Genomic DNA, 26,566 nt, shown 5'->3' with positions numbered 1-26,566 from the left:
CTCTGAAATAGTGAAGACTCTTTGCTCTCTGTAAATACTCCCTGCCTCAGTTCCTGTTTCCAGAGTGTCCAGCTCAAGTAGACCCATCCGTCAGGGTGCCTGGTGTCCATTAAAATAAGGACTACATGCTGTAGCCTGGCAGAAGGGATTGAGCACTGGTCTTTGAAAATACCACCTTTAAAATAGCTGAACACAGGAGTTCTTGTCATGGCTCAGTGGTTAATGAACTCAATTTGTATCCATGAGGACACGGGTTCAAGCCCTGGCCTTGGTTAAAGATCCGGCGTTGCTGTGAGCTGTGGTGTAGGTCTCAGATGTGGCTCTGATCCCAAGTTGCTGTGGCTCTGGCATGGCCTTGCAGCTATGGCTGCAATTCAACCCCTAGCCTGGGAACTTCCACATGCCATGGGTGCGGCCCTAAAAAGACAAAAGACAAAAAAATAAATAAATAAAATAAAATAGCTGAACGCAAAGGTAAAAAGACTGAAGACGTGCCCTCTGAGGTGCGTGCAATAGGAGTCTCACACAAAAATGTCAAGTATGCCATTTTAAGAACATCTTTTGTAAGACCATTTAAGTTAATGGAAAGGTTTTGTTTGCAGGGGAAAAAAACATGTGAAAAGGTCACATACAACTCTTACAGCCACATTGTTTTTAGTTCCACAGCAAAAATGAATTTATAAACAATTTTATAGTGTTATATACAAAATTTTGTTTTATTATTTATTTCATATGAATCATGTATAATATTGGTGACGTATTAGTTTCTTTAAATCTAAATTTAATTTATTTTTTTTTTAACTTTAGGAGTAGTTCAAGTGCTTGGTAAAAATAAAAGAAATTTAAGCACATGAAACAAGAATAAAAGTCTTTGTAGTTCCCGTTGTGGTTCAGTGGTTAACGAATCTGACTAGGAACCATGAGATTGTGGGTTTGATCCCTGGCCTCGCTCAGTGGGTTAAAGATCCGGCATTTCCATGAGCTGTGGTGTAGATTGCAGACGCGGCTCAGATCCTGCGTTGCTGTGGCTCTGGCGTAGGCCGGCGGCTACAGCTCCGATTAGACCCCTAGCCTGGGAACCTCCATATGCCGCAGGTACAGCCCTCAAAAAACAAAAGACAAAAAAAAAAAAAAAGTATAAAAGTCTTTATCACCCACCTCCATGTCTATTCCTCAGGTATATTTGTCATGGGGGTCCCAGGCCTTCACTTTTGCTGGACACTTAACTTATTTTCCATTGTTGGCATCTGTAATAGAGACCATCCCAAATAACATTTCCAATCTGTTAAAATATTTGAATAATTCTACGTTAGCTATGTCTCTTTGAGTATCTTTACTGTCTTTGAGTATATTAGCAATTCCTATTAACAGCATATACAAAGTTCAGTTATATACTTTGCAAGTCATATTTCTGCATTTTGCACTTGTACCACATAATTAGATATTTAATAAAATTAATGATGGATGGAGTTCCTGTAGTGGCTCAGCAGAAACAAATCTGAGTAGGATCCATGAGGATGCAGGTTCAATCCCTGGCCTCGCTCAGTGGTTAAGCATCCGGTATTGCTGTGGCTATGGTGTAGGCCAGCTGCTACAGCTCTGATTTGACCCCTAACCTGGGAACCTCCATATGCTGTGGGTGTGGCCCTAAAAAGAAAAAAAATTAATGAAGGAATAATTCACTGTTTATTTAAGGAAGAAAAGAGTTGGGAGAATTCACAAAAGAAGAGATATAAATGACAGCAAATATGAAAAAATATTCAACTCCATAGATAATTGATAAAGAAAAGTAAATTGAAATAACAAAGAAGTGGCTTTTTTATTCCCTTTCAAACTGGCAAAGATTTTAGAAAGTAATTCTCAGTGCTGGCAAAGGTGCTATCAAATTGGCATGCTCCCACATGGCAGGTTGACATAGAAATTAGCACAGCCCTCTTGGGAAACAATCTGGCCATAATTAACAAGTTTGTACTTTTGATTTATGAATTTTACTTTAAAAAAAAAAGCAAATCCTTTATTTGTTTTATTTTTGGGGTTGTTTTGTTTTGTTTTTGGCTACCCAGCTGCATATGGAGCTCCCAGGCCAGGGATCAGATCCGAGCCTTAACTGCAAACTAATCTACAGCTGCTGCAATGCCAGAGCTCTAATCCACTGTGCCAGACTGGGGATCAAACCCACGTCCTAGTGCTCCCACGACAGTGTGGATCCTGTTGTGCCACAGAGGGAGCTCCTGAGTTTTACTTTCAATAACTTAAAGTAATACAGAATCACAGACCAAGCTTTATGATGCAGAGTCATTAACTGCAGAATTATTTATAATGATTGGAATAATTGGAAAATACTTCAAAATAGAGGAATAGCTAAGTAAAAATGATTTCCCCATGTAATTAAAGAAAATACAGTTTACCCAGGCACATCGTATTTAAAAATCATGGACTGGGAGAATAGACTTGTGGTTGCCAAGAGGGAGGGGGAGAGAGTGGGGTAGATTGGGAGCTCAGGGTTAATGGATGCAAATTATTGCCTTTGTAATGGATTAGCAATGAGATCCTGCTCTGTGTCACTGGGAACTATGTCTAGTCACTCATGATGGAGCATGATAATGTGAGAAAATAGAACGTGTACATGTATGTGTAACTGGGTCACCATGCTGTACAGCAGAAAAAAAAATTGTATTGGGGAAATAATTAAAAAAATAAAATTTAATTTAAAAAAAGAAAATGCACATTTCAAATGAAAAAAAATACTATGTAAGAATACATTTATTTTTTGAAGCTGAATGCAAAATATGTTTTAATAAGATAATTTCAGCTGTTAAAAACAACAAAAATAGAAAATAGATCACAAAAGAATACTTGTTTCTGTAGAGTAAGTTCATGAGTAATTTTTTATTTCCTCCTCATACCTTTTTTTTTTTCAAAATTTCTTCCATGAGCACATAATTAAAAATATTAACTTGATTGCAAAGAAGATAGGGACAGTAGAAGTAAATGTGGTACCTCTCTCCCCAAACTTCCATGGAGCAGGTGCCCCCCCACCCTCAGAAGGGAATGGCCTTGTTTGCTTTATCCCCTTGATTCCTTCTCCTTGTCCTCCCTTAGCTTCTTTTATGGCAGCCCAGGGTTGCCTGGGACACACTGAGAATCGCAGGTCAGAACAAGGCCCAGGCCATTGTGTTGTGATGTCCTTGTTGGGGCGTTGGCTGGGAAACTCAGGTCTGTGGGCAGAGTTGCTGTTGCTTTAGTGGAGCAGCTTGGGTTTCACTTCAAAGGTTGGGGTTTTGGTGGAGGCTCACTGCCTTTCTGTGAGCTAATTAAAATACTCCATCTCTGTGAAGTCCTCTTCATTAGGCTTTCAAAGGAAAACACTCCTGCTTTAATAGCTACTCCTGCTTGTTCACTGTTGGTGTTCATCAGCACTGAGATGCTCCAGACCAGAAATTCTTGAAGTTTGCCACCTAAGGACTCTTCCACCTCTTCTTATTCCACCAAAAGGATCCTGGATGACAGGACTTGCTTCCCAAGGAAAAAGAAGGGTCAGTACTATCAGAGGTAGTCCAGAGTCAGAGCTCAGGCTGGTCTCTGATGTCAGAAGACCTGGTAGCTAATCCTAGCTCCATCACTTCCTGGCAATATCACCTAAAGAAAGTCACTTTACTTTTCTGGGCCTCACTTTCCTTATCTGCAACACATGGATTGAAACAGTCCCTACTGCATAGAGTGAACGTAAAGAATGAATGAGATGGTACATGTGAAACACTTAGTGTAATTTGGGGGCATCAGCATATGGAAGTTCCCGATTCTGAACCATATCTATGACCTACACCACCACTGCAGCAACACTGGATCCTTAACCCATCGTGCCAGGCCAGGGATTGAACCAGCAATGCCACATAGGCAAGCTGGATCATTATCCCACTGTACCACAACAGGAACTCCTTGTTACTCTAAATTATATCCTTCTATTTAAAAGATCCCTCAGGATTGACCAGATTTCCCTGAGCCTTCTTGGGAGGACTAGCAGAAGGTTAAAATGAGAGGTTTTCTTCCTGAGCCCAGCCTTGGAAAAATAAGGCCGAGTGATGATCTCAAGGCCTGATGAGCCCATCACCTCTCTATACGAGGTTCCTCTGGGGTAAAGGCCTGCCCATGAAGAGAGTCTCAGAGGACTAAGGACCCAAGGTCCCTAGGAGGAAGCAGGCTGGGATTTTGCCAGATCAACCCAGCTTCAAAACCTGCTAGTTCTAGTTACCAGTGCTACAGCCTCAGGCAAATCACATAACCTCAGGAGCTTCAGTTTGATCACAGAGGTAAAATCTGCCTCATGAATAAGTGGAGGAATAAATAGAAATCACAAAATGCTTAGCATGATTCCTTAGCAAAACTCCCCCAACAGGAGTTCACTGGTGGCTCAGCTGGTTAAGGATCCGATATTGTCACTGCTGTGGCTCAGATCGCTGATGTGGCTCGAATTTGATCCCTGGCCCTGGAATTTCCATATGCTGCAGGTGCAGCCAAAAACAAAAAGCCCCTCAACAAATAGTTGCTCTGCTTATTGTGATTTTTATGGTACAGCCATAGATTGAGATCAAGAAGGTAGCATAATGATACAGTTAAAAACTGGGGGCTCTGGAATGGGTTCAAATTCTATTGCCATTTACTGGTTTTGTGACCCTGGGCAAAAAAAACCTCTGTCCTTGAGTTTACTTATCTCTAAAATGAGGATAGTAATAATACCTATTTCATGGCGTTATTGGAAGGACTAAATGACTTAGTACTGCAGGTAAAGTGCTTGTAGTCATGGCTGGAAGAGAGGGCGGCCTTCGTCAGTTATCCTCATCATCACTGATACGGATGGACTACTCTGAGAAAGAACTCTTGGCAAGGAATATAGTACATCGGGCCAGGCTCCAGACCCTCCTCCTGCCTAGTAGTCTTGCTTGTTGCTCAAGCTCTAATACAGCTTCCTCTTCTGAGTGTCCTGTGGGACCTCAGCCCTTTTGTCCACATTCTAGTCTGTCCCATGGTGACCCAGGCACTGTGACCCAGTCTCTGCTCATTCTGCTTGGAGTCCGTATATTGAACCAGCCTCCACAGTCCCACCTTGTATATACTCCTGCTCTGTCCTGTAGCTATGCCACCCACCCAGGCAATGATCACTTCAGGGTGCAGTCCCTGGAGGCAGAGTGTTACCCCAGGTCTTGCCCAGGCTGGTTTTGGCCCCCATGCTGACACAAATAGAGAGTTGGAAAACATATTCAAAGCTAAATTGGGGAAATAATGAAATTCCCTAATACTGCAACTGGTGCACATACATTTGATAATACTGCAACTGGTATTTGATTTATTTTAATATTCTTATGATAAGGTCAAAGACTAGAGCTTATGCAGAAAACCTAGTGTCTAAGTCTGGGCCATTCTAGCAGATAAATGATAGATTATATCTTTTTGTAGTCAGAGTCACTGTCTTCTTGGTATAGTTCCTCCTGGTTAGATGAGCAGGATACCTTAGCTCTTCCAAATGAGGCTGCCACTTCAGGCATTATTTGAGATGTCATGTCTGGGCCTGTAGGTAGATGTTTTTGAATGATTGTGCAAGCTAAGCCTCACATGATCTGACCCTTACCTACCTACTTGCTGAGCCTTTTAAATTATAACTTTTTTTGTTATAACATTTAGACAGAAAAATGCACAAAATATTAGTGTACAGTTGGGTGAATTTTCACAAAATGATGAGTAACCAACACTCACATGAAGAAACAGGATATTACCAATAGCCACAGAGCCCCCTTTTTCACCCTCTTCCAGTCACTCCTTCCACCCCTCTGTTTTTGTCTTGTTGAGCAAATTACAGTCCCCACCCTCCACCCCCAGCACCCATTCTTTCCCTGTCCTCCTGCTTGTGCACATGTTGTTCTATTGGACTGCCAGGCCACGCCTACTCATTGTTCAAAACTTAGGTGTCAGCTTCCCCTGATGGGCTGAAAGTGCTTCTTTGGTACTTTCCTCCCATACTTTGTCATTGTTCTTGGGAGCTCCCTGAGGACAGAGACTATCTGAGTCATCAGTCTCCTGCACCCAGCACAGGCTTGGCATAGAATTGGCACTCCAGAAATGTTTGGGTATTGCATGGTTTGTCTAAAACATTTGAAGGCACCTTTTACTTTTCCCTGCCCCTGCCCTAAGCATATATCATCCTCCTGCCTTCCTATCCCATTCTTCTTGCCTCTTCTAGTTTTCATTGCTTTGTTGTTGTTGTTATTTTATGTCTTTTTAGGGCTGCACCTTAGGCCTATGGAAGTTCCTGGAGTAGGGGTCAGCTCAGAGCTGCAGATTCCAGCCTACGCCACAGCCACAGGCACACCAGATCTGAGCCATGTCTGTGATCTACACCACAGCTTATGGCAATGCCGGATCCTTAACCCAACTGAGTGGGGCCAGGGATCGAACCCACATCGTCATGGATGCTAGTCAGGTTCATTACCACTGAACCACAATAGTAACTCTACCTCTTCTAGTTTTTTAGAAAACATAGTAGGTGTGCCTCCATCCTCCCCTCACTTTTGCTCAGACTGTGCACATGGCCCATGCACACCTGCCCCAGCATCCCACACGCCAGGTTCCTGACTGTTGTAGCACCAAGTTTCTGCTCCCAGACCAGAGGCCTCAGCCATCCGATACTTTACTCCGCATTCTCTGCCCTGGCCCCCTGCCACAATCCTCAACTGCTATTCTGCAGCCTCTGTTTTATTTAAGAATCAGATTTATTTTGTGCTTTTCCCATGTTTCATTACTCTTGTGTTTTATACTTCGTAAGTTTTCCTTCCTCAAGAAGATTGCCTTCAACTAGACTTATTATAGTGATCATTTCACAATATTTATACCTATCAAGTCATTAAGTTGGACATGTGAAATTTATATAATGTTATATGTCAGTTATATCTCAAATTTTTAAAAAGGAACATTGGTTTCCATTATATGCTTGCAGTTTTAAAAAGGATTTCACATGTATCACTGAATGCTCTTCATTCCTTCATTCATCCCATGTGCCAGGCACTGTACTAAGTGCTGAAGATTCAAAGTTGAGAGGCTTATTGCTGTCGAGAAACTTAAGAGACAGACAGGGAGAGGGAGAAACATTAGCAAATTATTAAAAGACAGTGTCACATTGACAGAACATTGTAAATCAACTATAATAGAAAAAATAAAAATCTTAAAAACGAGTGTCAGTATTGAATGAGAGTATTGAATGAAGACAGTGTACACTGGAATCATCTGAGTGGTTCCATTACTTAAACTGATACATTACTGGACCTTTCTGTTTCAGTGCCTTGGTTTCTTCACCAATAGAGAGGATAGGTGCCTAGCATCTAATAAGTGATTGATAAATGTTAGCTGTAATCTGCTATTATCATTTCTGCTTAGGCCTTATAGAGGAAGTAACAGTTCAACTGGTCACTGAAGGATAGGTATTTATTAGAAGGAGGGCAGGGCAGGACAGCTAAGAAATAGCCTGAGAACAGACCCAGAGGAATGAAAGGCCCACTATGTTCGGAAATTGGGGAATGATCCCATGTGGCTGGAGGACAGAGGATGTGATGAAGGTGGAGCAATGAGACCCAAATAGTGGAGGGTCTTGTTTGCTATTGGAGTTTGGGCTTAAATCATAGATGAAATAGAGCCCTCAAAAGTCTTTAAAGAGGGGCTTGTCACAATCCAAACTGTCTTTTAAAAGGACCCTTCTGGTATTTCAGTGGAGAATGGACTGGCTGGGAGGGAGGTGGGGAGCGTGGAGGAGGAGAAGGAAGAGGCAGCTGAAAACTCCTGGAGAGATGATGAGAGTAAGAACTACAGTGACGGATGTTCCAGAGGTGGGTCAGCGGGGCATGGTGACTGGTGGGAGGAGTGTGAGACCTGGACGGGAAGGAATAGCTGTGGTGTCTGGGAGATGCTGATGCCATTTCCTGATAGACCAGCAGATAGAACAGATTTTTCCTTCCCAGTGATTTCATCCAAGGAAGGAAGACTGGTTCTTCCTGACTTTGGGAGCAAGTATTCCAAAACTTATCAGTCTATTCTTTATGTAGGAGTCATTTCTTCTCTCTTGGGCCTTATAAATAGTTAGCTGCTCCAGACAAGTAATTACTGACCTCAGGCAATTAGGGCAAGAGGTGCCTGTGTTTATTTCACTCCCTGGTGTCTCCTGGGGGAGACAAAGGTGAAAGCACGTGTTTGCACCACATTTGTAAAAATGGATGGAGTTGAAACATTAGCCCTCCTCTGTTAGCAAACACTGGGGCTTTTTCTGACTACCACCACCACCAACTTCTTCTTCTTCTTTTTTTTTTTTTTTTTTGGCTTTTGAGGGCTGCATCCGTGGCACATGGAAGTTTCAGGCTAGGGGTTGAATTGGAGCCACAGCCACAGCAACATGGGATCCAAGCTGTGTCTGCAACCTACACCACAGCTCATGGCAACACCAGATCTTTCGCCCACTGAGTGAGGCCAGGAATTGAACCTGCGTCCTCATGGATAACTAGTCAGATTCGTTAACTGCTGAGCCACGACAGGAACTCCAGTACCACCAACTTCTGAAGGAAACAATGTAAAATTTAGAACTTTTTTCCAGCTTTTCCCCTCTCTTTGCCAATTTCCCACAAAATATCATTCACATTTTTGGTCTAATCACGGAGTCCTGAGCTCATCTTAGCTGTTAGTCTCCAGAATAGCACCTTTCCCCCTAAGCACTATCTCCCTATCTTAGAGTTGATCCGATTCTGGTTCTAGGTGTGTCATGCAGCTTTGCTGGCATGATCTGTCCCTGCTCAGTCATATTTACAAGGACCCTGGATACAGGACATCTTGTCTGGCACTAATCAACGTGGTGAAGTAGCCCATCCCATAGAGCTCTGTCCATGGTCTTGTACTTCCAGCTTCCTCCTTCCTCTGCCTCCCTTCCACTTTCTTTCAAACAGGGATTGTCTCTAGCTGGTGAGTGTCCTTGGTTTGAAGGATAAGAGCACTCAAAGTTTTTAACTCTTCATTCTCGTATGAAGTAATCACATTCATAGCCCACCCCCCACCCCCACCCCAGCAAGGTGGCCCTTAGATGTTCCTCGACTTACAGTGGGGTTATGTTCCAGTAGACCCTTCATAGGTTGAAAATGTCACAAGTGAAAAATACGTTGACTGCACCTCACCTCCCATACATCACAGCTTAGCTTAGCCCACCTTAAAAGTACCCAGGACACATTTAGCCTTGCAGCTGGGCAAAGTCACTAACACAAAGCCTGTTTTATAATAAAGTGTTGAATATTGTATGTAATTTATTGAATCTCTTCTGAAAGTGAAAGAGAGAATGGTTATATGGGTACAGAATGGCCCTAAGTGTACAGATTGTTTAACCTTGTGATGAAGAGGCTCACTGGGAGCTGCAGCTTGCTGCAGCTGCACAGCATCACAAAAGAGTAGGTCCTGTATATGGCTGACCTGGGGGAAAAAATGGAAATTCAAAATTAGAAGTATGGTTTCTACTGAATGTGTATCACTTTTGCACCATCATAAAATCTAAAAATCGTAGGTCAAACCACTGTATACAGGCCACTTTGGTGGACAAAAAATAATGAATCTATGAAACATCTTCTGTTTGTTTCTGGAGCTGGGTAGGAAGAGGGTAAAATTCCTTGTACTGAGTGGAGTGAATAATTCCTCCTTTTATGAAACACCATTCAGAGATGTCTGCTGTTTTCAGTAGAAGTTGATACTACCCGAATAAGAGTGATCATGAGCACTGTTATTTGATGAAATATTAGCATTATAGATACCAACCTTGGTGCATTAATTGAACTGCTGACTTTTGGGCCCTCTAAAACCTCTATGGTAAACTAGATTGCTCTAGCCTTGATTTTAGGGTACTCTGTTGTCTTAAACCATCTGAAAGGGAATAGTTACTTGGATTTTTTTATGAAAGATGAGTTTTTTCTCATATCCATCCAGTTATTATTATTAAATATAGATGATTTACAATGTTGTGTTACTTTCTGGTACAGAACAAAGTGATTCAATTATGTATCTATCTATCTATACACACATACACTTTTTCATATTCTTTTCTATTATGGTTTCTTACAGGATATTGAATATAGTTCCCTGTGCTGTACAGCAGGACCTTATTATCTATCTATTTTATATATAATTGCTTATATCTAACAACAAACTCCTAATTTATCCCTCCCTCCACCCTTTCCTCTTTGGTAACCAAATGTTTGTTTCCTTTGTGAGTTTGTTTCTGTTTTGTTAATGAGTTCGTTAGTGTCATATTTTAAATTCCCCGTATGTGATATCATATGGTATTTATCTTTTTCTGACTTACTTCACTTAGTATGATAATCTCTAGATCCATCCATATTGCTGCAAATGGCAGTATTTCATTCTTTTTATGGCTAAGTAGTATTCCATTGTGTATATGTACCACATCTTCTTTGTCCATTTACCTGTCAGTGGACATTTAAATGGCTTTCGTGTCTTGGCTATTGTGAATAGTGCTTCAGTGAACATTGGATTGCATGTATCTTTTTGAAGTAGGGTTTTCTTCAGATATATGGCCAGGAGTGGGATTACTAAATCATATGGCAACTCTATTTTTAATTTTTTAAGGAACCTCCGTATTGTTTTCCATAGTGGCTACACCAGTTTACATTACCACCAACAGTGTATGAGGGTTCCCTTTTCTCCACACTTTCCAGCATTTGTTATTTGTAGACCCTTTAATGATGGCCATTTTGACTAGTGTGAATTGATACCTCATTGTAGTTTTTATTTGCATTTCTCTAATAATTAGTGAGGTTGAATATCTTTCCATGTGCCTATTGGGCATCAGTATGTCTTCTTTGGAGAAATGTCTGTTTAGGTCTTCTGCCCATTTTTTAATTGAGTTGATTTTTTTGTGTGTGTTTGAGTTGAATGAGCTGTTTATATGTTTTGGAAATTAAGCCCTCGTCGGTCACATCATTTGCAAATATTTTCTCCCAGTCCATATGTTGTCTTTTTGTTTTGTTTATGGTTTCCTTTGCCTTGCAAAAGCTTCTAAGTTTGTTTAGGCCCCAAACTTTTTATTTTTGCTTTTATTTCTATTGCCTTGGTAGACAAGATATCTGCTTTTTCTTATGATAAAAACAAAGCATGTTCATTATAGAAAGTTTAGAAAATATAGAGAAGCAGAAATGAAAAATCATCTATAATCCAACCACCCAGAGAAAAACACTGTGAAATTTGTGGCCTAGCCCTTAAGTGTTTTTTTAGATTATTTATGAATTTTATTGTTTAAAAGAGGCTGTCCTGCTGTGACACAGTGGGTTAGTGTATGGCTTGTCTCTGTGGAGGCACTTGTTTGATCCCCGGCCCAGCATAGTTGGTTAAGGATCTGGTGTTTCCGCAGCTGTGGTGTAGGTCACAGCTCTGGCCCAGATTAGATTCCTGGCCAAGGAACTTCAGTGTACCATGGATGCAGCTGAAAAAGGAGAAGAAGAAAAAAAAGGATCATAGTGTGTATCTCTTTTATAATCTTCAATTTATAGAATGTTATAAACATCTTTCCATGCGTTGAAAATTCTTTGTAACATCATGTTTAATAACTCCATGGTGGTCAATTTTATTTAGGGAATGGGGTCATTATTAACAAAAATTAATATGCTTGAATTTGACGGAATAATAAACCTGTGACCTGAAGGGATTACATAAAGAAGGGATGTTATAAAAATAGTGATGGGGATTTGCAACAACCAAAGGGATAGGTTTCACAGCTGTGAATAGCATAAGCAATAGTTGTAGGCTTAATCAATTGGTAAGTTAAATAGGGCATGGATATTAATAGACGCTATTGCTTTATCTTTGGGCTGAAGTTTTGTAAAAACATTCTGGGTCAGAAAATTTTATGAGAAATAGACCTGTGGTGTCTCAGGTAGAGATAAATAGCTGAAGATAATTTTTTTTTCAATTTTTTAAAATTAAAGTATAGGTGATTTACAATATGTGCCAATTTCTGGTGTACAGCAAAGTGACTTAGCTATACATCTGTATACATTCTTTCTTATGTTCTTTTCCTTCATAGTCTATCCCAGGAGATTGGGTATAATTGCCTATGCTATGCAGTAGGACCTTGTTTATCCTTTCTAAGTATAATAGTTTGCATCTGCTAACCCCAAACTCCCTGTCTATCTCTCTCCCTCCCACCTCCCCTTTGTAACCACAGGTCTATTCTCTATGTCTGTGAGTCTATTTCTGTTTTGTTGATATGTTCATTTGTGCCATACTTTAGATTCCACATAAAGGTAAATGGTTTTGACTTCCTTGGTTTCCTTTTATCAGAAACCAAGCCAAAAAGCACTGTCTTGTCATTTTGCATAGCATCTTGTGCACCTCGAGACATGTGACAGGTGATTGAACAGTTATGGAAAGTTTTTAGTTTTGGAGACTCACTGAATCTAATCCTAGTTGATATGGCTGGGTTATTTCATGTATTTATTTCTCTTTACAGGTAGTGCCTTCCTCAGTGCCATCTTTCTTGCCTTAGCAACATACCAGTCTCTGTATCCACTCACTTTGTTTGTCCCAGGACTCCTCTATCTCCTCCAGGTAAGCACTTGCTGGTCAGAAGCCAACATTCAGGTGACATTTAATACATGGCCTAGTCTCTGCTTGGGGGAAAGAAGGGCAGGGCTCAATAAAGGTAATGAGACTGGGTTCCCAGTTTACACTTGTTCGCTTCAACTTGAAAACACAAAGAAACTTGATTAACTTTAAACAAAGTGGATCTAATGAACATTACATTCTAATTATGCATATCATTGCAAATGGTTCAGTTCATTTCATTTTCTTATTTGTAATTGGGATCTACTATCCATCTTGCAATCTCCTTTTCTCACTTAATATTCACAGGCCCTTCTCTGAGCCCATTTCTTTAACTTTTTTTGTAAACAACACTCACCTTGTAAGGTTCTGACAGGAATTAAATGTAGTGGCTGCACCTGATGAAATGTTTGGACCATGGTGGGTGATCAGTAATTTAGTTGAAGAATACAAACTGCCAACATTTAGAACTTGTTGCATGTCAGGCACTGTGCTGAGCACTTATAAGCACCATCTTATTTCAACCTCAGAAGAACTTTATAGGGTAGGTCATATTATTAGCCATGTATTAATCTAGTATTAGCCACATTAGACACATGGATTGCAACTGGAATGTTGGGCGGTTTAGTCACCTGCCTGAGGTCACACGGCCAGCAAGTGACTGCTGAGATGTGAGCTCAGGGAGTCTGACGCAAGAGCCTGCTCTCTAACCATCTGTCTTTTCTACTCAAATAAGAATACATACATCTTCTCAAGAGCAAGTAACCTCTTACAGGTCTCACATGGTCCAAATCCATTCTTAGAAGAGAAACATTTTTGAAAGTGTATAGGAGGCCATGCCAGGACTCAAACCAAGAAATACCTGATTTCAGAACCTTTGTTCTTATATAAACTTGTTGCTAAAACTGAGTGTATGCCTCCATTTATTGAAATAGGCCATGTGGGCGTCATTTTAAGTGTCTTCCTAATACATCTTTGTGTTGATGTTCATGATGATACATGGTTAGCTCCGTCCTTCTCCTGTTTGGGGAATTTGAGATTTGCCTAGTTGTCACTAACATAAATAGTATAGACATTTGTTTTTCTTTAAGTTATTTCCTTAGGGTGTGTTCCTCCAGCTGAATCATTAGATCCAAGGGTGTGAGAGGTTTTATAGTTCTTACTCTGCAAGACCAGCATGTTCACCAGAAAGCCTGAACCAATTTGCAGTGCCACCATCAGTGTCTCAAATGAAGTGAACCACTTCCTCCCAGGCTGTCAGCTCTGGCTTTTCAAATTTAATTTGATTTCTATTTTAATAGATGTATCATCATAGTGCGATGTTACTTTACTTTGACTTTCTTTCTAGATTCTTGTGAATGCAGGCATTTCTCCAAATAGCAACATGCTGTTGGTATTTCCTTTTTTACTTCATATTTACAGTTGATTCTTTAGAACGTCTTAGCACGAAGAAGAGTGCATGTAACTAGAACTTTTGCGTGACTATTTATCAAAATAAATACCATAAAAATATATTTACTTATACACATGAACTGACCAAAATTTTTTAAATAGTTAAGCCAAATACTAAGTACTGCCTTATGTAAGATAGCTTTTGTTTAAAACTCAAGGAAATTTCCTCCTGACAAAAGTGGGCAGTACAACTAAGTCATGAAATCGAGCCACTCAGCAGGTCACTTTAGTCGGTCCCTCCCTCATCCGACATGGACTAAGCATCCCAAGGCCAGTATGCTGGACTCTGCAGATGAAAAGCATGGAAGGCTTCCTAGCAGGGCAAGTGCTACAGGAAAACCACCCTGGCGGTGGCCTGTATTGTGCATTGGAGTGAAGAGAAGATGAGGCAGGGAAAGGTTAGACCACTGTATTAGACTGAGTCAGAGGGCTTGATTGGGGTTCCAGACCAGGTTCAGGAGAAATGGAGAGATGAGGGACTAGATGCAGAATTCTAGGAGGTAGAATTGGCCGTGCTTGGCAGCCGTGTGTTTGTGGTGAACAGGACTGAAAAGAGTGAGATAAACTTCAGGACCCATTTATGGAGAAATTAAAAGCCCAGCCCATACTATATTTACATGTTTTTACGTAAGTATGTGAATGTGAAGTGGCCTTGAAAGGCAGTAGGGCCTGTGAGTCACTATGGTGTATTTGGAAGATCAGTTCAGTCACATCCAGGAAATAAATCCATTTGTGTTAAATATGAGGGAGGGAACAGAAGAGGAAATTATCTGTAGGTCTGAGTTTCACAGAAACCCAAAGGCTCCAATGAGAGGGACTAGAACTAATGGGTCAGAGGTATAAGCAGCCCAACATAAGGCAGTTCTGGGACAGTGTAGGGTGTCTCAAGTAAGGTGAGTTCCCTGTGAATCACAGTGTTCAGGCCGCATACTGAATGGCCACTTGTTGGGGAGTCTTAGCAAAGCTGTAAGCATCAGCATGGGTGGCTGGACCTGATAATCTTAGAAGTCCTTTCATCCTCCTAATTGAATTGGACTTGATAACCACAAGGAAGTAATACATGCGTTCTTTTTTTTTTTTTTTTTTTTTTTGTGGTGTGTGTTTTTCTTGAGCCGCTCCCACAGCATATGGAGGTTCCCAGGCTAGGGGTCTAATCAGAGCTGTAGCGGCCGGCCGACGCCAGAGCCACAGCAACTCGAAATCCGAGCCGCATCTGCGACCTACACCACAGCTCACAGCAACGCCAGATCCTAACCCACTGAGCAAGGCCAGGGATCGAACCCGCAACCTCATGGTTCCTAGTCGAATTCATTAACCACTGAGCCACGACGGGAACTCCACATGCGTTCTTGACATTGTATTTTTCTCAGAGTCTTTAGAGCCCTTTATAGGCATTTACATCCCTCTAGGAAGGCATATGTAGTATACATAAGAGCGAAGGCTTGACTGAGACATCTTAAGATGGAAAGAAAAGTAGCCTTAAAAACTAATGGTACTGGAGTTCCCGTTGTGGCGCAGTGGTTAACGAATCCGACTAGGAACCATGAGGTCGCGGGTTCGGTCCCTGCCCTTGCTCAGTGGGTTAACGATCCGGCGCTGCCGTGAGCTGTGGTGTAGGTTGCAGACGCGGCTCGGATCCCGTGTTGCTGTGGCTCTGGCGTAGGCCGGTGGCTACAGCTCCAATTCAACCCCTAGCCTGGGAACCTCCATATGCCGCGGGAGCGGCCCAAGAAATAGCAACAACAACAACAACAACAAAAAAAAGACAAAAGACAAAAAAAAAAAAACTAATGGTACTATGTCAAAAGAATAGTGGAGCCGGAGTTCCTGTTGTGGTGTAGTGGAAACAAATCCAGCTGGGAACCATGAGGTTGCAGCTTTGATCCCTGGCCTCACTCAGTGGGTTAAGGATCTGGCGTTGCCATGAGCTTGGTGTAGATCGCAGACACGACTCAGATCTGGCATTGCTGTGGTTGTGGTGTAGGCCAGCAGCTGTAGCTCTGATTCGACCCCTAACCTGGGAGCCTCCATGTGCCTCTGGTGCAGCCCTGAAAAGTAAAAAATCAATCAATCAAAAACATCAAAAAAAAAAAAAAAAAAAAAAAAAAAAAGAATAGTGGAACCAGCCCAAAGGGACACCTACTGGCTACATTTAGTATATTCTAAGCATCAAAAGAATAATGACTGCAAGTAATTGCATAAATAAAAATCTGTGTGTCCATAGTAATGCTCAGAAAAGGAGTGAGGAGAGGAAAAAATGTATACGCCATCATTAGATGTGGTTATTTTGTCAATAATTAAAAGGAAAGAACTTAGCAGTTACTCTTTTTTTCTTTTTTTTTTTTTTTTTTTTTGTCTTTTTTTCAGGGCTGCACCTGCAGCATATGGAGGTTTCCAGGCTAGGGGTTGAATTGGAGCTGTAGCCACCGGCGCATGACATAGCCACAGCAGCTTGAGATCCGAATTGCACCCGTGACCTACCCCACAGCTCACAGCAATGCTGGATCCTTAACCCACTGAGCAAGGCCAGGGATCAAACCCATGTCTTCATGGATACTAGTCAGGTTCATTAACCACTGAGCCACGATGGGAACTCCTACCCTGTCTTTTTAAAAGGAGCCATAGTTCTTCCCTAGTTAAAGGAAGAAAGCTCTTTTACAGAAAATTTCCAGCTTCTACCTGCAGAAGGAAGGATAGAATAGTAAATCACCATTGAAATTATTAAATCTAGCAAAGATCACCAGCACATGCTAAAATCATTAGATGAAAGATTTTTGGAGAACTAACTGTTCGTATTTGCATGGTGACAAAATAGTATCCCCTCCTACTTCTAAATTATATGCTAATAGTGAAGGGGAAAATATCTTTCCAAAGGAGTGCTCTGGCAGTCACCACCTTAACCAAATAATCTAACTCCATATCACTTATGGTGAAACAGCCTGACACGATGTGCTTCATGATATAATGCAGTACAAAGTACATAACATCAGCTCCAAAGTATTTTTACCCAAAATGTTAACCTTCATTAAGCCTTTAGATCTGACTTCTGGTTTTTAGGGAATATAAGAGCAGAAGAACAAGTTAAATGACACCGTGAGCAAACAATAAAACAACCAAAATGAAGGATAGTCTGTAATACAGCTGGTCTAATTCTCTTCACAAAGTCAATGTCATGAAAAAGAGAAATTGGGGCACTGTTCTAGATTAAAGAGATAATAACTGAATGGAATAGGTGAGTCTTGATTGGATTCTGATATGGAAAAAACAGTTATAAAGGATGTTTGGGGGATATTTAGAATATTTCGAAGATATTAGATGATAGGGGATTGTTAGCTTCTTGGATGTGATGATAGTATTATGGTTATAGGACTCTATCCTTATTTTTAGGAGCTTCATGCAGCATTGTTTTGGGGAGAAGCGTCATAATGTGGAGAAAATTCACATACACAGAAAGGTTTATATGTAGCAAGGTGTTAATATTTAATCTAGGTAAATATGTGGTCGATTAATGTATTATTTTTTCAACTTTTCTCTGTGTTTGAAATTTTCATAATAAAAAGGAGGGACATAGAATATATGTTCTGAAGTTGTCTTGGCTTTGATTCTTTTTTTTTCCCTAGCATCTCCTGTTTATTATTTCTTAGAGTTTTTAATCTCTACGTCATCCATCTGTTCTTGCATGTTGTCTTCTTTTTCCTTTGTATGTCTTAACATTTTAATCATTGTTATTTTACTTAAAAAAAATTTTTTTTTTTTTTTTTTTTTGCTTTTTAGGGCCACATTCGTGGCCTATGGAGGTTCCCAGACTAGGGATTGAATCAGAGCTACAGCTGCCAGCCCACACCACAGGCACAGCAATGCAGGATCTGAGCCTCATCTTCGACCTACACCACAGCTCACAGCAACGCCGGATCCTTCACCCACTGGGCAAGGCCAGGGGTGGAACCCACAACCTCTTGGTTACTAGTCAGATTCGTTTCCACTGCACCACAGCGGGAACTCCTTTGGCTTGGATTCTGATTAGCTCTCTAACCCTGGGAAATGACTCCTTAACTTCTCTATGCCTCAGTTTCCTCATCTATAAAATGGGGATAATACAATAGTAGGTACTATAAAGCATTAATACATGTCAAGTATTTGGAACAGGATATGATAAGAGTTCAGTAGTATTAGTATTCAGATATTCAACAAAAGGACATGGTCCCCAGGCTGGAGAAATGTGGGGTGATGAGGGGAAGATAAAATATTTATCTTCTAAAGTCGAAGGAGCTGTAAACATTAGTTTGTACTTACTCCTTTGCCACTGCAAATCTCCCTCCTTTCTGCTAGGGTAATTTCTGGGGGGTACAAAAGCCCAGTAATAGACAAGATAATGTCTGATCAGTGCCAGAGGCAAAGCTGTTTTTCTCTTGCGTACATGAGACACAGAAAGGCTTCAAGATCAAAGTCAGGGGGATGCTGCATCTGACTCCCTGGTGAGTCACTTCTGAGAATGATAGTTTGAGCCCTTCTGGTCCCCTCCTCCAACTTTACTCTTCCTCTGACCTTGGCTTAGAGCCTAGTTTCCAAATTAGAGAGGAGCTTCAAATGTTATGGTCTGATAGCATGCAGAATAAAATAGCCCTGAAGTGCACGAGACCAAGAGGCTACGGTGAAGGATATTCCAAGTGCACAGGACCTCAAGGCTGAAGCTGTGAAGTTGGCAGAGGGAGCTTGTTGGTACAGTCAGGGAAGTTTCTAGTCCCCTTCCTTTTGCTTGGGATTCCTTAGATGGTTTGAGGTTCTTATTTTCTCTGAAATAAGGTAACAGAAACTAAGGGGGAATACCTTGTGAATGTTCTTATGATTCTTGCTTTAGTCTAATCTGACCTCTGAAGAAGTTAATCCTGGGATTTCTATACTTCTGGAGCTTGAAGCAGGTCACATGTTACCAGCTTGCACTAAAGGAGTCAAACCCAACCAGGTCTTTCCTGATAACTGAGCCCTTCCCTAGGCTTTCTCTGGGGCCTTATTTAGAATTTCCACATCTTACTCCTTGCCCCAGCAACATTCTGTCAGCTCTCCTGCTTCCAGGAGGGGGCCAAGGCAGAGGTGGCAATGCTATTAGCTTGCTTTCGTTTTAGAAGGGGTAAAAATGAGGGTGAGGAGTTGATCATGCATTTGCAAGAAAGTTTTCACCAATTCTGTTGCCTCTGATAAACCTAGTCATATAAAATATCTCTTGGGTCTGTCTCAGCTTCAGATTCTAAGAGCTTAGGTATAGAATTTTTACTCTTAACATTTTGTAGAGAATCCAACTTTCCTTGAAATTTTTTTCTGATAGCTGATAGTTTTACTTTTTTCACTGTGTTCCAGAAAGAAAATAGGAGTAAGATATAGAAAATGCTTTTCTCCTTAGTACTTTAGAGAGTTAGTGAGAGAGGGAGATAATTATATATTTCTTCCCTTCCTTATTATAGTTTGGCTTTTCCTCAAGCAATCTTAGAATTCTCTTCTTCTCCGGATATATTTATATATTAGCTACAGTGTGATTTCTCAGACAAGAGTATGTACATACTGGTTAAATTTTTCAAGTTGAGGGTGCACATCTGTCCACGGATGTGTTTTATTTAACCTCAGTGTTTAGTTATTTCAATAGTTGTCAATATTTGAAAAATTCATGTTAAAAATTCATATTTCTGGCTTCTTTTGAAAAATAGGAAGATCTATCTCCTTTAGTTTACCTCTTCAGTTTACCACAATTCCTGTGCTTGTGGTAATGAATGAATGAAATCTGTATCACATTTCATTTATTTGTTACCTGCTTGCCCCTGTAGATATCTGAATATATGTGGGTGTGTGTGTCTGTATTATGTCTAGAAACAATGACCACCCCAGTATCAGCATCCTTGGAGCTCAGGTTGTAATCTTACCATTTTTACCTATTAAAAGAAACTAGGGTTTCTTTAGAGAAATGGTTGATTCTAGGTTTAGGACAGGATGTGTACAGGATGATCCTAGATAATTGTGATACCCGATAACAAGGAACCTATCAAAGGCTCCTGAAGAATCTAAAAAAAATTAGTACAAATGAATTATGTACAAAACAGAAATAGACTCACAGATAGAGAAACAGACTTGTGGTTCCAAAAGGAAGAGGGAAGAGGGGAGGGACATATTAGGGCTATGGAATTCACAGATGGAAACAACTATGTATAAACTAGATGAGCAACAAAGATATACTGTATTACATGGGGAACTTACCCATTATCTTATAATAACTTATAATGGAATATAATCTGCAAAATTACTGAATCATTATGATGTAAACCTGAAACTAACACAATATTGTTAATCAACTAAAAATTTTGATACAACTTTTTTTTAATAGGCAAGATTAAAGTGTAAAGGGATGCACATTTAGATGGAAAGCCATTAAGAAGTGCAAGGAAGCAATTGCTATAAAAGCCAGAGAAAATGGTTACTTTGGAGGGAAGGAAGGGGTTGTGGTTGGGACAGGGCACAGAGTGACTGGGGAGTGATGGGAAATCTCTTTCTCTTGACCTTATGGTCATTTGCTTTATGACAGGGAAATTTGCAGTGTGGACCTCTAGATTAAATTTGGCTCTAGGGTTTATAAATAACAAGCCATCAAAGGATTGCCTGAGTTTCTCTCTCTCTTTTTTTGGCTGCCCCCACAGCATGTGTAAATTCCCAGGCCAAGGATCCAGCCCATGCCACAGCAGTGACCTCAGCCACAGCAGTGACAACACTGGGTCCTTAACCACTAGGCAACCGGGGAACTCCCCACGTTTCTTAAGAATTTCAGGAGTGCCTTACTCTTATATAACAGGAGTAGTCTAAAAGATTACTTAATCTTTAATTAAGGCAAGCTTTTTTAAGTAGACTCAGTAAACATTCCACACTATATTTTCAGGGCTCTGTTCCCCAAAGCAAACCTGACTCCAAGACCAAGTTCTTAAAAGGAAAAATTATACCTAAAATTTAGTACATATTTTATAATCACAAATTTGTTAGGGGAAAAAAATCATTTTCTACTTAATAATAACACTTTAGGTCCGATAAAGCACTAAGAACAGGCATAGCAAACCCAAACTGGGAGGCTGCTAATGGGATTTACGAAGTGTGAAACATCTTTGGTATGTGCTTAGCAGTCTACTAAGAGAACCACTTTGAACAGTATGCCTGACTCAGTTCACCATGGCTGTCTTTTCACTTCCCACTTTATTTTTTTTTAAAATATCATTACTGAGAAGGAAGGGAGAACAAAACAAAGCAACATTTTTGCTTTCAAGGGTTTTTTCCCTCCCTGGGCTGTGCTTTCCTCCCTCCCTCCCCTCCTTCTGTGCTAGGTGGCAGTATTTTTCAGGAAGAGAAGACTGAGATCATCAATGGCAGGCAGAAATCTGGAAGGGAACGCAAAACCTAAGTGCAGCCCTCTTTGAATGTTATCTACGGATAACCTCCTGTTTGTTGACTTATTTTCAGAATATTTTTTCCAGAAATGTATGATTCTCTTACAACTTTGTTCTTTTAGAGCAGCATTATCAATAGAACTTTTGCGATGATGGAATAGTTCTGTATTTCTGTGTTGTCAATATAGGAGCCACATGCAGTGGCGATTGAACACATGCAGTGTGCTAGGAAGACAAAGGAATTTTTAATTTTAATTAATTTCCATTAATTTAAGTTTAAATAACCATGTGTGGCGAGGCGACCTCACAGTTTGAAAGAGGGGGAAGAGTAGGGCTATGTGTATGCCTAGAGGGGCCATAGAGTTGATCCAGTTCCTCTCCCCTTGTATCTGTTAACAATAATATCCTCTCCAGCTCCCATTCTCCTTTAAAGAAGTTATGATGTCTATAATTTATTTAAAATACCTCTGCAGAGACCCTCTGATACTATACATATGCCACGTAGTTTCAGCCTCAACTCAAGGGGCAATGAGCTACTTTTATGAAGCATCCACACTCCCTGGTGCCCAGCTAGCTTTATGTGAGGTGGCCGCTCAGTGGATCAGCTCTCCATAGCCTGAGGTACACCTTCACTAATTAGCATAGTTAATGTCAGAAGCAGATTGGATTTTTATTGGTGAGGTTAGTTGGATATTAGAGGTAGGCAGTCCTAGTAAAATTGAAATATTCAAAAGAAGTGGAATTGACTAAAATATTTTAGATACTTCCTATACTTGCATGAAGAGGGAATAAGAATCTAGGAAAACCTGCAACTTCTTCCCTTGCAGATGGTTCCTGAGGCTTAATTCCTAACTGATCCTTTGTCTAGCTTTCCATGAGGAGATTTCTGGTTGCCTGGTGTGATTCCAAGGGCAACTGAACCCTGCCTCTGGGATATTGTTACTTCTGCCTTGAGTGAACTTTTCTTGCAAGTGGTGATTGGAACAATGGCAAGGGAAAAAGCCGGGACCTAATCAACCTTCTAGAATAGTTTGTGTGAACTGTTGTGTGCCTGCTTGGTAGTAAATCTCTGTTTAATAAATGTTGCTAACTTTGCCAGCATCTACGCTGAAACTTGCTTTCTTTGCAGCGAGATTCTAGAGAAGCTCGCTCGCCCTTACCCATTTCAAACATTTCAAAGCAAATGTTCAAGAACCTATGAATTATACATGACCAAAACAGCTGCCGAATTGCACACTTTAAAATGGCTAAATGTATGTTATGTGAATTTCACCTCAAAAAAAGAAAATCCAATACTATTGTTGTCTTATTGCTCATATTCTTCTAGCTTTGACCATTAGGAACCCTTGCATATTGGCCCTTGTCTTCTTTTGACAAGTACCTTCTATTTTTTAACCTTCTTTTCTTTCTGGTACCACAAGATGTTCCAAGTTCATCTTATATTTTCTCTGCCCCAGCCCTGGAATCAACTGCTTCTCTCAGGACTCCTGGGTTCTTTTATTGGAGAATGCTATTTAGAAACCAAGAGTTCTAGGTATGCTTATTGTTATTGGGGTATTACTGCTTCTGGAAGACAGAACTATGAAATATATGTATGTATACTAACCCACACATACACATATTTAATTCTTTATCTCTCTGTTCTTACCGGAACCTGTGATCCCAGTCCAGCACCACAGGGTTCACTTTAGTCTCTACTTTTTTCTTATTTATAACTTCTTTCTCTAATGGTAAGAAACTTTTCATTATCTGCAGTATGTTTGCTTATTTGTTCAATTCTGGTATGACCCTGAAGTAGTTCTAGAATTATGAGAAATGCCCTCGTATGAAATACATTTATTGACTTGATTGTAACACTTATGTATTGTTCTTTTTGTTTTTAGCCTTAAGTATTCTGTAAAGTTACTGTTCCTCAAAGTCACTTAGGTAGTTCTTTTCTTCCCCTATGAGGCCCTTCAGTATGGTTGTTACTGTTTGTAATATACTTAGGTTCCTTTATTCCTGCTTGTATTCCTCTACTTCCTGGTTGATTTTGTTTTATTTTGGTGGTATGTGACGGGACTGTCAAGTATCACTGTGGTTCTAAAAGTCAGCTGTAAAAAAAGTTATATTCAGATAAGTATTACTGTGTCTTCATGCCTATCTTGTTCTTTTCTTTCTATTTTTTCCTCTGTCAGCTCAAGTAACTATTCTCTTTAGTGTCTGGTTTTTCCTTCCTGTATTTCTTTTGACAAGTAAGCCAATCTGTGCATATATTCTTCTATCCTCTTCTTTTTTTGTTTGTTTGTTTGTTTGTTTTGGCTACCCCGAAGCATATGGAGTTCTTGGTCCAGGAATCAGATCCGAGCCACAGTTGCGACCCAAGCCGCAGCTGTGTTAACACCGGATCGTTAACCCACTGTGCCATGCCCAGGATCGAACTCATGTCCCAGGGTTTCCAAGACACCACTGATCCTGTTGTGCCACAGCCAGAACGCCTGTCCTCTTCTTTCTCGTGTGAAGAATAGCATACTCTAGGTACTGTTTTATGCTTTGCTTTTTTTTTTTTTTTTTTCACTTAACATTATTTCCTGGAAATAATTACTTATAGATGCATAGAGATCTTCCTCATCCTTTTCTGAGCTTCATAGTACTCCATTGTATGGATGTACCACATTTTATTCATCTTTTCTCATATTCATGAGAATTTAGATTGTTTCCAGTATTCTGCAATTACAGTTAATGCTTCAATAAGTAATCTTTCATATATGTATTTTCATGTTATTAGAGATATGTTATCAATGCAGATTTCTAGAAGTAGAATTATTGGGTCCAAAGGTAAGTATATATGTAGTTTGTTAGGTCTTTTCAAATGTCCCTCCAGAATGATTGCACAAATTTTCTGTTTCCATCAGTAATGTGTGAGAGTGCCTGTTTTGCTACAATATCACTAACAGAGTGTTTTGAAACTTTAGCATTTTTTTGCCAACCTGATGTGAGGAATGGTATCTCAGTGTTGTTTTAATTTGCATTTCTCAAAATATGTGTGAGTTTGAACATTCTTTCATGTTTGTGGCTTGTCTATTACCCCTCCTCCCATTTTTCTGTTGGATTTAGGTCTTCTTTCTCTTATTTTAAAGAATATTAGAAGTATTAACCCTTTGCAAATATTTTCTTCTAGTTTTTCATTTGCCATTTAACTTTGTCTATAGAGTTTTTCTTTTAACAGATTTTTTTTTTTTTTTTGACTGCACCCATGGCATATGGAAGTTCCAGAGCCAGGAAGCAAATCCATGCCACAGCATCAACCTGAGCTGTGTGCAGTAACAACACCAGATCCTTAACCTACTGCACCACAAGGGAACTCCATATAAATTATATCTTTTTTTCAATTCTAGGAGTTTTATTTATTTATTTTTTTAATGATTTCTATTTTTTTCCATTATAGTGGTTTACAGTTTTCTATCAGTTTTCTACTGTACAGCAAAGTGACCCAGTCACATACATGTATATATACACATTCTTTTCTCACATTATCCTCCATCATCCTTCATCACAAATGACTAGATATAGTTCCCAGGGGTATACAGCATGATCTCATTACTTCTCCATTCCAAATGCAGTAGTTTGCATCTATTAACCCCAGACACCCAATACATCCCAGTCCCTCCCCCTCCCCCTCGGCAACCACAAGTCTGTTCTCCAAGTCCATGAGTTTCTTTTCTGTGGAAGGGTTCATTTGTGCCTCTTCTAGGAGTTTGATGGTGTCTTGTCTTATGTTTAAGTCTTTAGGCCATTTTGAGTTTATTTTTGTGCATGGTGTGAGGGTGTATTCTAGTTTCATTGGTTTACATGCGGCTGTCCAGTTTTTCCCAGCACTACTTGCTGAAGAGACTGTCTTTTCCCCATTTTATATTCTTACCTCCTTTGTTGAAGATTAATTGACATAGTTGTCTGGGTTTATTTCTGTGTTCTCTATTGTGTTCCATTAGTCTGTGTGTCTTTTTGTGTACCAGTACTGCACTGTCTTGATTACTGTGGCTTTGTAATATTGCCTGAAGTCTGGGAAAGTTATGCCTCCTGCTTGGTTTTTGTTCCTCAGGATTGCTGTGGCAATTCTGGGTCTTTTGTGGTTCCATATAAATTTTTGGATTGTTTGTTCTAGATCTGTGAAAAATGTTGTAATGATTTGATAGGGATTGCATTGAATCTGTAGATTGTTGGCCATTTTTGAGTAGTATGGCCATTTTTACAATATTAATTCTTCCAATCCAGGAGCATGGACTATCTTTCCATTTCTTTGACTCCTCTTTTTTTTCTTTTTTTTCTCTTTTTTTTATTTTATTTTTTTAATGATTTTTATTTTTTCCATTATAGCTGGTTTACAGTGTTCTGTCAGTTTTCTACTGTACAGCAAGGTGACCCAGGCACATGTACATATGTACATTCTTTTTTCTCACATTATTGTGCTCCATCCTAAGTGACTAGATATAGTTCCTAGTGCTATACAACAGGTCTTTGACTCCTCTTTAATTTCCTTGATTAATGTTTGATAGTTCTCAGCATATAAGTCTTTCACTGCCTTGGTCAGGTTTATTCCTAGGTATTTAATTGTTGGAGGTGTGATTTTAAAAAGTATTTTTACATTCCTTTTCTAATATTTCATTGTTAGTATACAGAAATGCAACCAATTTCTGAATGTTAATCTTGTATCCTGCTACTTTGCTGAATTCATTGATCAGTTCAAGTAGTTTTTGTGTGGAGTCCTTAGGGTTGTCTATATATGGTATTACATCATCTGCACAGAGTGACAGTTTTATCTCTTCTGTTGCAATTTGGATACCTTTTATTTCTTTTGTTTGTCTGATTGCTGTGGCTAGGACTTCCAGTACTGTGTTGAATAAAAGTGGTGAGAGTGGGCATCCTTGTCTTGCTCCTTATTTTAGGGGGAAGTCTTTTAGATTTTCTCCATTGAGTATTTTTTTAATAATAATTTTTATTTTTTCGATTATAGCTGGTTGTTATACATACATAACACTGTATGTTATGTCAATTTTCTACTGTACAGCAAGGTGACCCAGTCACATGTACAT

The 26,566-nt window shown here is 39.9% G+C and overlaps 1 protein-coding gene across 3 annotated transcripts in view; it reads left to right on the top strand.

Moving 5' to 3' along the window:
- PIGU (phosphatidylinositol glycan anchor biosynthesis class U) overlaps nt 1-26,566 on the top strand; it is a 121,408-nt gene that overhangs the window by 56,145 nt on the left and 38,697 nt on the right. For all 3 annotated transcript variants that reach the window (XM_021077222.1, XM_021077223.1, NM_001185136.1), the window contains 1 exon segment: nt 12,536-12,633. In XM_021077222.1, the coding sequence (XP_020932881.1) occupies nt 12,536-12,633 (98 nt within the window).

Source organism: Sus scrofa, chromosome 17 (assembly GCF_000003025.6).
Source record: "Sus scrofa isolate TJ Tabasco breed Duroc chromosome 17, Sscrofa11.1, whole genome shotgun sequence".
Lineage (NCBI taxonomy): Eukaryota > Metazoa > Chordata > Mammalia > Artiodactyla > Suidae > Sus > Sus scrofa.
This window is presented reverse-complemented; position numbering and strand designations above follow the sequence as displayed.